At 43.0% G+C, this 11,757-nt stretch overlaps 1 protein-coding gene across 35 annotated transcripts in view; it reads right to left on the bottom strand.

Annotated features, from left to right (window-relative positions):
* Positions 1-655: 655 nt before the first annotated feature.
* Positions 656-11,757, bottom strand: part of TNRC6C (trinucleotide repeat containing adaptor 6C) — a 94,911-nt gene continuing 83,809 nt past the window's right edge. For 26 of the 35 annotated variants that reach the window (XM_086857249.1, XM_086857252.1, XM_086857251.1 and 23 more), the window contains 8 exons: positions 11,330-11,497; positions 10,075-10,266; positions 9,792-9,935; positions 6,943-7,059; positions 4,565-4,759; positions 3,203-3,273; positions 2,343-2,482; positions 656-1,133 (listed from right to left, as the gene is read on the bottom strand). In XM_086857249.1, coding sequence (XP_086713375.1) covers positions 773-1,133; positions 2,343-2,482; positions 3,203-3,273; positions 4,565-4,759; positions 6,943-7,059; positions 9,792-9,935; positions 10,075-10,266; positions 11,330-11,497 — 1,388 coding nt within the window. In that variant the 3' untranslated portion in view covers positions 656-772. The remainder of the gene's footprint in view (positions 1,134-2,342; positions 2,483-3,202; positions 3,274-4,564; positions 4,760-6,942; positions 7,060-9,791; positions 9,936-10,074; positions 10,267-11,329; positions 11,498-11,757) is intronic. The other 9 variants (XM_086857259.1, XM_086857262.1, XM_086857267.1 and 6 more) reach the window with 1 other exon arrangement.

Here is an 11,757-nt window from a genome sequence, read left to right as displayed (position 1 = left end):
TTTTTGTTGTTTCTTTGTTGATTTTTTTTTTTTTTTTAATATATTTTGGGATTAAAAAAATGACATGAAAAAGTAATGAAACAAGGGTAATGTGCATAGGCAGATCCATGGGAGTAGTGGACACAGAGATACCCCAACCCTGCCCTCCCTCCCCCCCCTCAACCTGTACAGTCCAGAGTTGCCACTCGGATTCGTCACTTTTCTGTACCAATGGTAAAATATCACACTTCACCCTTTCTGATTATTGGGTCCGCCTCTGTAATGTGCATAATAGTCACAGGCTCATTTAAATAGGCTTTCATTTCCCCTTCCCACCCCCCCCAGTTGATAAAATAACCCTTTCCAGCCCAAATTCTGAAAAGTGCCCTTCATGATAGACCTATTCTAAGCAGCTTTTATACTTGGTTTTGAAAAAAATCACCATACAAACATAAAAAGACGACATAAAACAAACAAAAAAAAAAAGCCATGAAAAAAGTAAAACCTGTCATTAGCATGTGACACTGACCAAAGGAGCCCATACTGTTTCAGGAACAGTTCACAAGGACTTCTGCAGTTTCAGATTCGATATTGGACAGAGGTACTAAGGAGGGCTGCCAGTCTCATGGGTTAAAGCTGGATTCTTCATCAAGCCCGGGACTGGAAAGGGTTACCATTTTTTTTTTTTTTTTAATAATTTTTATTTTTTTTTTAATTTTTTTTTTAAATTTTGTTTTGTTTTGTTTTCCTTTAGTGCTGATGATTGTTATTTCCATTCTGTTTTCTCTGTCTCCTAGATGGATTCCCCGCTGAGCAGATCCCCCGGCAGGAGGGTGTTGAGGGGCGTGGGGCTCCCGATGACTCTGCCGTCGTCGGCGCTGGGGGGGCCCCAAAGGCTGCTGGAGTACTGGGGTACCCCTCCCCACAGCAGGTCACTGCTGCCCTTGCCCCCCAGGCACGGGGGGTTCCAGTGGCCGGCGTCGGGGCGCACCAGCCCGTGGGAGCTGCCCGAGGAGCCCAGGCGGCTCGGGGTGGATCCAGTGTTGGACTGCCAGCTGGAGGTGGGCGGCAGCGCCTGCCCCTGCGCCAGGAAACGATTCACTTCTTCCTCGCCGGCAAACTCCGCCAGGATGGTGGTGTTGCCCAGGACACACCTGAGGGCACAAGCAGGATGTGAGGTGTGGGGTGCAAAGGGGGCTTTGGGGAGTGTTCTGTCAGGAATTGGGATTGTTTGGTCTGACCTAAGTGCAGCCTTCCAGCGCCTGAAGGAGCCTCCAGGGAGCATGGGCAGAGACTATGGACAAAGGGAATGGCCTCAGCCCGACAGGGAGCAGGGTTAGATGGGATATGAGGAAAATCTTCCCTGTGAAGGTGGTGAGGCCCTGGCAGGGGTCCAGAGAAGCTGTGGCTGCCCCTGGAAAGTGTCCAAGGCCAGGCTGGATGGGGCTTGGAGCAACCTGGGGCAGTGGGAGGTGTCCCTGCCCATGACAGAGGTGGGACTGGATGAGCTTTAAGGTCCCTCCCAACCCAAGCAATTCTGTGACAGAGATCCACACCCCAAGCTGAAATCGAGGTGAAAATTTCCACCACATCCACTCTAAGCAATCCCTGTCTCTTCAACCAAACCTGCTCTGTCCTGTTTTCTATCCACCTTTCTACATCCACAAACACCCAAATCCACACACGTGGAGACCACCTTCTCTAACTGACACACCCTGGGGCCTCAGTTCTCTTCAGGGGTAAGGACAGAAGCTCTCCAGCCACATGATGCTCTCTTTGCCTCAGTACTTTCATTATGCTCATGCCATAACCCATTGACAGAGGGAATTGCTTTCCAGCTCTAAATACCCAAGTGATTCTCCTGAAACATCCCTCTCTGTATTCTTCATCCTGCCAAAGGCACTGATTTTACCACTTCAAATCTCCAGCCCTTATGCCAATTAGTTCCATGGATTTTAAAACTCCTAAAAAGCAGATTTTATTGTCATACACTTCTCTCATAACTTCTTTAAAAAAAGGTGACCACATTCTTTGTTTAGCGTTGTTTTACCCTCTATGTTTCTCTCTAAAGCTAAAACCTTATCCTGTGCTCTCCCTGAGCTTCCTTTGGAATCCTTATCATGTCCTACAAATTCTTTGTGGCCTTACAGGTGACAAGTCCTAACTGAGGGTATTATTTTTGCTGAATAAAGTTTTGTAATACCCTTTTATTCAGTATCTAACCACCAGTTAACTCTTTTTCTGTCTCATAAGGTAATCTTGAAAATCAAGATTGAAGTAACCAGTGACCAGTTATGCCTAAGAAAATATTTTCTGAGTTAGAGCTGGCTTTGTACCAAAAGAAAGAGGGAGCAGAGACGTACATGTGCAGAGACTTCTGGGCCTTGGCTGCTTCCTCCTTGGAACTGTATCGGACCACAGCATTCCCTTGGGTCAGGTTCAAGTGGAATGTGATGAGAGGGCCATGTTGCAAACACAGTGTCCGCAGTGTAGAACCATCGATCTGGGAGGAGGCAAGGGCACCAAAGGTTACCTGTGGTATTGTGACCCTGCCTCAAATGCTTAATTAACAAGTGTTTAAAAGCTAAAGAGTGAGTACAAGTGAAAGGAAGAAAGAAATACTTAATTACACACTTATTGCTCTCTGCATTGAGGGAGACATCCTGTCTTTTTAAGAATTCTCTACAGTCCAGAGCACAGGTTTTCCTAATTTAGGTTATACAAATTATATTTATCATTAGATGTCCACAGAAATCCAGAAATAAATCAAAGGGAAAACACACTTCATAAATGTAATTAAATTTTCCCCCCAAATTAATTTACATGTTTGCATCCAAGGCTTTGTGGCTTATGTTCTTCCTTTTGGAATGACACCTGGTAGTAGAGGATGTGACAGATATGTAAGAAGAACCCAAAAATCCCATAGGAAAATTGGATTTTACATCTCTGTATGTGCTTTACAACATCATTCACCTCCAAACTTACACACATAGAAATGGTGCCCACTGAATGACTAATTACAGGCTTGATAGTTCATACTTCATTTGACAGCACTTTGAAAACTTAACAAATTCCCTGCAGAAGACAGATACTTGTAATAAATGCAGAATAATTATTCTTCTTTCAAATGAATCAAATGGCCAAGGCTGCTAAATGTGGTTCTCATCATCATCTCTTAAATGCAAGTGTCATTTCCTGCCCAGTTCTGTGCAATTCCAGTTACCTGGGGGGTGAGGTTCCGAAGAACCAGCCAGCTGCTTGTTCTCCCTGAGCTGTCAGTACTCCATGCAGAACCTGCAACACAAATTCCACAACACAACATTTGATCAGGGTCTCTGGAGAGTGCCTTACAGGCAGATTTATCTGGAATCACAACACACTAACAAGCCTCAGTGCTGCTGAAAACAAATCCTACAGCACTTTCCTCACATCTTGATTTACTGCCTCCCTTGGAAGGAAAGGTTGCTGAATGAAAAGCTGCTCTTGTTACATTTCAAAGATCTGTGGCATTTTTCATACTCCCACAGTAACTATAAGGGAACTAACAGATGCAGGTATGGCACTGCAACCAACTGGATCCTCAGGATGCATTAGAATTAATCTGGAATACACATTTTAAAGGCAGTTCTGACGTCCAAGCTCAGATTGCTGCTTGCTAATAAAGATTTTTATAGCACTGCAGCACTCTGCTCTCTTGCCAATGACAGATTAATGTGTATGACTTATTCAAAACAGGTATTTCTGCACTGACAATGCCCTGATTAAAGATACAAAGACATAACCAACAAAACCTGCTCTAACAACCTCAGTCTGGTGCTTTGCAGCTTGGTGGTTTACAGTGAGAGGCTGTACAAGTTTCATATTTATGAGTGGCATTTGAGAATCACAGTGGATCCTGTGGGTCCTCCAGAGAGAATCCTGGGAGCAGCTTTATCTGCATTTCCAGGTGGGGGTTTGGTGAAGAAACATCCAAAATAAATGGCAGGAAGAGGGAAGAACATTTAATTCTCAACTTAGTGTAAGCAGATTATTAAAGCAACCTTATAAAATAGGAGTAATACTTGCATATATATCTCTATTTATATAGAAAAATATATCTAAATATATATATATAGCCAGATCCACAGCTTTTCATATTTGTATTAAAACAAACAAAGGTATATAAAAAAAAAGGGGCCTGCATGTAAAAATTCAGGCATTCCCTGAGGGCCCTGGACTACCATCAGGTCCTAAATGCTTCACATCCATGTGTTCCATATTGATTTCCACAGGCTCCTCTAGAAGTTTTAGATCACACCACAGAACAGGACACGTGTTTGAAAGACATTTTTAGAAATTAAGGAACTGGGGAAAAAAATCCTAGCTGGGAGTTAAACAAATAAGGCAATTCCTATGTAAAATCACTAACATGACCAGCTGAAAGATGCTTCATTTACAACTTATTCAAAGTGAAATGAAGAGACAGGAGAGGCATCCCCAGAGCAGAACCACTCCAGCTGTGTTACAGCTCTGGTTTCTGGAGCCTCACACGCAGAGAAGAAGCAGAGAATGCTGGAAAGAAGGCAGAAGAGAGAGCTGTGAGTACCAGAGGAGTAAGAGCTGGTCCAGCCCAGGGGACTGGCACCCCACGTGGAGGATGGCTTGGTGTTGGTTAAGCCTGGAGGAGGTCTCGTCGGAGCTGTAGTGTTTCTGGGTACCTTCCAGAGTTCGTGGGACAGAGAGGCTTGGGTGTGAGAGATTGGGCCAGAGGACCACGTGGACTTGATGTCTGACAGTTTACCTGCAACAGAGAAACAGCACATTTGGGTACTCCTCACTAATGGCTATCGTGGGCTACATCCTCCCAGCTTCTCAGGAGGAAAAGAACAACTTGCTGCAAATCCTATATTCTCTGAACCTACTGAAACCACTGTTTACAATTTCCAGTATTTTTGTGTCTAGTGAACCTCACACTACCTGCTACAAATTCCCTTTTGAAAATCTATTGTTTCATTTTCTTGTAAAAGATGATATGTGGAAAATGTCCAGAAAATGGACATAGGTATTTGAATTCTGATTTCACCAAAATTATATGGAAACGTTATCAAGATTGTCTCTCTTAAAGGTTTAATAGGACTTAAACTCTTTTTCTAACACAACTCATTTTACCTAATATAAAGAATTCAGTATATCCATATGTTCTTCTGATGCATTATTAAAATTCTAAAGATTAAGGACCAACAAAAGCTTGATTTCTGAATATTTGAAGTAACCTATACTCTTTTTTCCAAATATTTTTGAGAAAAAGTCTTCAGAAGATCAGACCACACCACAACCTGTCAGTCTTTATAACTTTCTGCTGTTGCTTGTTCTTTCCCTGACCAGTTTTCAAACTCTTACTGCTGGCTCCTGTCAGCTCACAGTTCTATAAAATAACACAAACCCAGGAACAGCAGACACAATGTAGCATCCAGAGGGGCAGACTGACTTGATTTAAATAATGGATAACAAAACAAATCTTTATTCACCTTTAGACATACAAATCCCTACCTTTCCTCCTGACACCAACACGTGCTGTGCAATTAGAGCCCAATTTCCCCATCACAGCACAGGGAGGGCTGGAGTGGACTGAGAGGGACACAGTCCTGCAGCCTCTGCTCCAGTAAAGGATGCTGTGACTGTGTTGCCCTAATGTTTTAATGCTGATTGCAGAGAACAATAATTGGTCTGATAAAGCCCAAGATGCAAAGGTCTTGTGAATTTCTATAGAACTAGACTTGGCAGATTTAAGTTTATACTGGATCAGTGCTTTAAGACATCAGGCAGGCACTGAGGAATTTTCTGAGTCCCAGAGCCAAATTTACCAGTTGCAAAATCACAGACTCAGTTACATACACACACACTCTCCATTTATCTAAATTGTTTAACTCAATTATTTCACATGGAATCATAACAATTTAAGTGAAAGGGCAACCACTCTCCCATCTTCTGGCAAATTGCAGCAACAAAAACAATTTGACAATGACAATGAGGACATTAATGAGTGTAAAATGGTGAGAGGAGAGGAGCAGGTCTGAGTCTGAGGGCTCAGAGCAGCCCAGCCTGTGATGGGGCACCCAACAGGCCAGGTGTTGCTGTGCCACTGCTCCTCACAGGAGTAACACAAACATTAAATGACACTGCAAAAAGAAAAACAAACAAAAAAAAAGGCAGCAAATAAAGCAGAAATGCATGGAAGATAAAGAAAAGCAAGCCACTCCTTTATTTTCCTTTCACTGGAGGAAAACATCCCAAACAAGCCCTTTTTGTTTTGCATTCTGCAGCCTAACCTGGAGGCTGCACCTTCAGACAAGTGCAGGGTTTTCAGTGGATCAACATTTTCTTATCCATCTATACAGCACAACACAATTTTATAATGGGACAAACTGCATATTTAGGTAGCTAGTCTGCAAGCAAAGTTTCCGTGTTTTGCAAAAAGAAGCTCCAGAATTTAGAGTTCAGTGAAGGAAACAGGGTAATAATTTAGTTCACCTACACAGGGGAGCATCAGGCTTTGGCTTGACTATTAAAGGACACTGAGGTGCCCCAAACCCAACCCCCCTGAGCCATGCAAAAATAACCCCTTGGAGGTACTACTGAAGCTGTTTCTGAGCTGAAGATGTTTCACTTTTAACAGTGAATTCTTTAACACAAATTTCACATCAGCTCTTCCTGGAAGGGTCTGTTCCTGCTGAGGTCCTGGACAGTGTTCCTCCCCCAGAGATCTCAATGCCATCATTGAGTGATACCAAAGGGATCAAATCCACTTTTCCTCAGCACAGTCCCGGGCACACCATCCACCACACAGCTGGCAGGAGAGCTGCCACCCAGCACAGGGCTACAAACACACTTCTGCCTGGGGCAGCACTCCTGGCAGCACTGGGAGAGCACTCCCTAGGGCCTTTTCCTGGGAATGCAGAAGCTGTGGAAGCAGAAAGGCCGTACCTGCAATGCTAGGTGCAGATGCAATGCTGCTGAAAGAGCTACTGTAGCCGGAGGCACTAAGCGGCCAGGCACTCGATGAAGGCAGCGTGGCATTCTGAGATGATGTTGGGGATGACCCTGCAGAACCAGCAGAGAAGCAACTAAGAAAGATGGGCATAATGATGTTTGGTGTGACATAAGCAAATCTCTTATGTGCAGATACAAACCATGCAAGGCATTCTCCTGAATTAGCCTGGTCTCTGGAGTCTAGGAATGAAATGTTACTGGAAGCGTGGTAGAGTGAGGCAGAAGTCTTTAGAAGGAAAGAGAAGAAAGCTGGCACAGGAACAACTGTAGTGCAGAAGGTAAATTCTGCATTCCCTTTAAGATACATGACTCAAAAAGTCAGTGTTAAAGTGTTTAGTCTCAGAGGAACAGGCTTCATTTATAAAGGTCCTCTGCCAGCTGACTTAGGCAATGGCAACTGATGAGCAGAGATGTGTATGATAAACTAACCTCTTACCACGGGTGATCTGTCCTAAATTATTCAATGTAAACACTTCCCCTATACCCTAGTGCCCACAAGTATCTTTATATTTTCACAGACTTTCAGTAAAAGCAAAGATGTATTTCAGCAATCTTCTCTCAAACTGATAACATAAATGAAATAGCACAAAACCACCTCAGTAAATCATTTACAATCTGAGCAGCTATCTAAGCATATGTACAATTTCCTTACTGGCAGCAAATGAAAGAAACTGAACATAAAATCAAAAATCCTCCTTGCAAAGACTAAGAGAGCTGGAATTATTCTCTCTGGACACCAACAAAATCAAGTGTGTATCCTGGGTGACTTATCATTCCTGACACACAGAGATGGGCTGTGATTCTGAAACATCTTTAGCTGACTAATAAAAATAAGTGAGCTCTGTAGCAAAGAGGACTGTGTTGAGGTAGAAAGGAGGATATAAAAGGACAATCTCATCCCTCACAGCTCAATAAAACATGCAGGCTTTGTTTTCAGCTGGAACAGGAACCAACCAAACTTCACCTTAACCAGACTCCCTGTGCTCCAAGGGACACCAACACAGACATCAGGTGCAAGCAACAGAACTCTGGATCAGGCCCTGTCTGGAAATAATCTATTCCCCAGGCAGGAACTATGCAATTATAGCAGATTCAAAGGCCCACAGAGCTGAAAATGGTCCTGATTGCTCATGGCTGTAATTCTCAGCTTATAGAAGCTGACCCTCCAAAGATTCATTAGCAAACAGGGCAAAGCAAAAATTGACTCAAAAGGTGAAGTTTTGCCTGTTTTTAAGTGCACAGGGCATGGACAGCACACCCCACAGCCTGCCCCTCTAACTGGGGAGCAGCTCTGTCAGCACAGGCTCTGTGCTTCAGGCTGCAGTTATACAAGCATAAATAAACAGATTCTGCAACTGTAGATTTTATTAAAATTCTATTAATACCAAGCTAAAAAACTAATGAGGAAAAGAAGCACACACTGGCCCCCACAGGCACTGGTCTTCAGAAGGTCTGACCTCTTGAGGGCCTGTTTACCTCTGCAAAGACTCTACTGATCCTCTCTAAGGAGAGGAGTTATTTCTTCATTCCACAGGCAGGTTATGCACCAAGAGAGCTAATGTTCCTTCTCTAAAGCAGCAATACCTGTAGTGGTTATCATCTGATTTTACAGGTACAGCTCTGGAGGTTTAGGCTTCTGGCCTGAGGAGTATTTCTTGGATGCACTGTATCTGAAGTGTCACTGAATTACATCCTACAGCTTTTCTTTTGCTAACTCCAAACCTGCCCAATCTCTTGGAAGCACTCTGGAGTCATCAGAAGTTAATTCAACTTCTTTATTCTTAATTCAACAATTACTTGTTACCCAAATACTTCATGTTTCAGCTGAAAGAAAGGCTGCTTCCTGTTAAAAGACAACCAAAATCACTGCTGGCAATCAACACTCTGGATTCCTTTCCCTCATGTTTCACACCCCTTGCCTGAGGTAACAAGCCCAGAGCTGGACCCCCACTTCAAAGGATAGCCCTGATTTACAATCTGTGTTGGCATCACAGATGTAACTGTTAAAACAAACCCCACATTTTTCCTCCTGACAGCTCCTCCTGGACAGCCTGATTATGCTATTCCTGTGCCAGCTGCAGAGCTCTGACAGAGTGCAGATAACTTGGCTGTTTGGGCACTCAGATCACAATTAACCAAGCCACCTTTCCCTTGATCAACTTCCAGCACATGTAGCTAACAAGTAGCACAGTCACAATGCTTTCTTGTTTTAGAGAATTCCCTTTTTATTCTGAAGTAAGCACTGCCAAGACAAAAGGAATGGAAATACTAGTTTACTAGTCAATTCCCAATTTTTTTCTTTCATGGTTTGGGAGATAAAGCAGTTCTAATTTATTTTGCTCATTGATCTTCTAACAAAGCTACAATTAATTAGTGTACCTGAATCCTGCTGTCTCAGCAGCAACTGTGGAACTTTTGCATTGAGTCTTCTGAGAATTTCACAAAGTGTATGGAGAAGGGTGGGCAGTGTGGAGAGCAAAATCTTGTTCAAAACCATTTGATACAAGTTAGAAATAACTTCCAGTGACCACAGAAGTTTAAATTACATCTCACAGCCTTTTCCAATATAAAAATATTTACATTCCCATGGAAAACAGAGAAACTTCTTGATCCCTTCCTTTAAAACAATTACTTCTGAATATTTAGTGACAGTTCTGAGCAGAAGCATTATTAAATTAGGAGCACATGCAAAAAATATGTTGTATCTGTAACAAATGAGGCCAACCCTTTTTGGGAAGGGAAAAGAAAGCTTGCACAGATGTGGAAGCAGTTAGTGTGTTTACCTCCACTCTTGAGCAGATAGCGATTCACATCCTGTATCGTGGTGTTTATGGTAGGCCCAGTTGGAACACTGCCAGGAGTAACATCGGGGTCATTTTCAGGATCAATATTCTGCAGTCCTTTCCATGGCACTCCTGGGTGAAACTCTGTTCCAAACACAATAAAAAGGGAAGCGTGTGAAGTCGTAATTCTCCAAATCTCCTGCGCATCAGAAGGACTCCTCAAAGCCACCCAACAGCGCGCTTTAGGGACATCAGTCCAACACCAAGGGTTGGATTGTGTTACCTGGTGGCCAGTTTATGCTGGAGCCATTGGAAATCTTATCACTATCGGATTTGGCACGTGACCAGCTGTGAGGAACAGCTACAGGTGGGCTGGCAGGAGACTCACTGTTCTGGATCAGATCATAGCGGCCGTAGGAGTCATCGAGGGAGGACTTTCCCGGAGGACCAATACTCAAACCTCCAGGGATAGCACCTGCAAGGAGTGAAATGGGGGTTTGGGTATGGAATTTTATCAGGATATATTTTGTTCTTATATTTTTTTTTCTTTCTGTATTACAAAGATGAAAAGAAAACTAAAATGCAAACACAGTAAACCAAGCTTAACTGCATCTGAAGCCTCAGCAGGGATTACAGCTGAGACACACTCTGCTGGTACAATCTAGACACTCAAGTTAAAGAATTCTGCATTAAATTCCTGCCAGAAGGAGACTAAGTAATTCAAATCATCACACTGATGGTAAATAGGAACTTGCTGAGACAGCATACCAAGGAACATCCCTGATCTCATCCTTCCCTAGGCATTCAGTGGTGACAGGATGGATGATTTGAAATGGCTGTTCTCATGTTCCTACAAACTATCAAACAACAACTTGGCATCAGCAGTGCAGCTACTTGCAGAATAAAAAACTGCTGTAGAAGAAATAATTCATGCTGCTCATAATAAAATCCAGGATATAATGAAGTTAACAGAGCCCCATGTTCTAAGAGAATAAATTTGGTACAGGAAATAAAGGAATAACTGGCTCAGGATATTGGGGATGTTAAGGAAAAAGGTGTTCAAACAAATGAGCAATTACTTCTGGAAAAGTAAGAAGTCTGTGTCCCTAACTCTAGGCTGAGTAACTATGTAATCTATCATACTTTGTTCAGGGAAAGGTTGATGATACTGGAAAAACTGTGGGAGAAAGCCAATGTAAAATTTTTTTGGATTGAAGGTAAGCAGGTCTGGAATAAGGGGAAGATCGTGGGAATTGTTTTGCCAACACTTAAGGCTGGTGTTACTTGAACTCCATGATCCCAGCAACGAAATTCAGCACATGAAAAGAAACATTCCTCTGCTGCATGCAGGGAGTGACAGCTGCAAGCCCTTCACTGCAGAAATCATCTATAAATAAAATCTCACGGGCTCAGAGGAGCTCGGTACCAACCACTTGTGAGCACTCACACAAAAAAGGAACATGAGGGAAATAATTCCAGTTGCACTGTGGCTGGAATCACCAAAAGCCAGGCTGGCAGGGGGTGCCAGGGGACATTACCGTGCTTGCTGGAGTTCTGGTCAAGCGAAGAAGCAGCACTAGACAGATTATCCATTGAGTTGGGGTGTGTCCACTGAGGAAGGCGAGACTGGGACTGAGAAGTGTCCTTCACTGACAAACCACCAGTAATGTCCATGTTATTTACATTCATGTTCGGGTTCAGTCCAGCTGGGAGAGGGAAAGAGATCCTTAGATATCCATCATAAACTGAGGGATTGAAAAGCTGTGTTTGAAATCCAGCTGTGGAAATTACTCAACACTGATTTTCAGGTTTCTGTATGCACGTGCCGCATTTTCAATGCACATTTTCAAATACTTTTGCTTTTATGAAACACCAATAGAACTCCCATGAATTCAGAAAAAGTTAAAACCTTGCTAAAAAGTGGGAGAAACAAGATATAGGGATAATATTTTAATGCTGTCAGTGC

The sequence above is a fragment of the Cyanistes caeruleus genome, chromosome 19 (genome assembly GCF_971803275.1).
Source record: "Cyanistes caeruleus chromosome 19, bCyaCae1.hap1.1, whole genome shotgun sequence".
Lineage (NCBI taxonomy): Eukaryota > Metazoa > Chordata > Aves > Passeriformes > Paridae > Cyanistes > Cyanistes caeruleus.
Note: the sequence above shows the minus strand (reverse complement) of the source record. Positions and strands in the feature narration are given on the sequence as shown.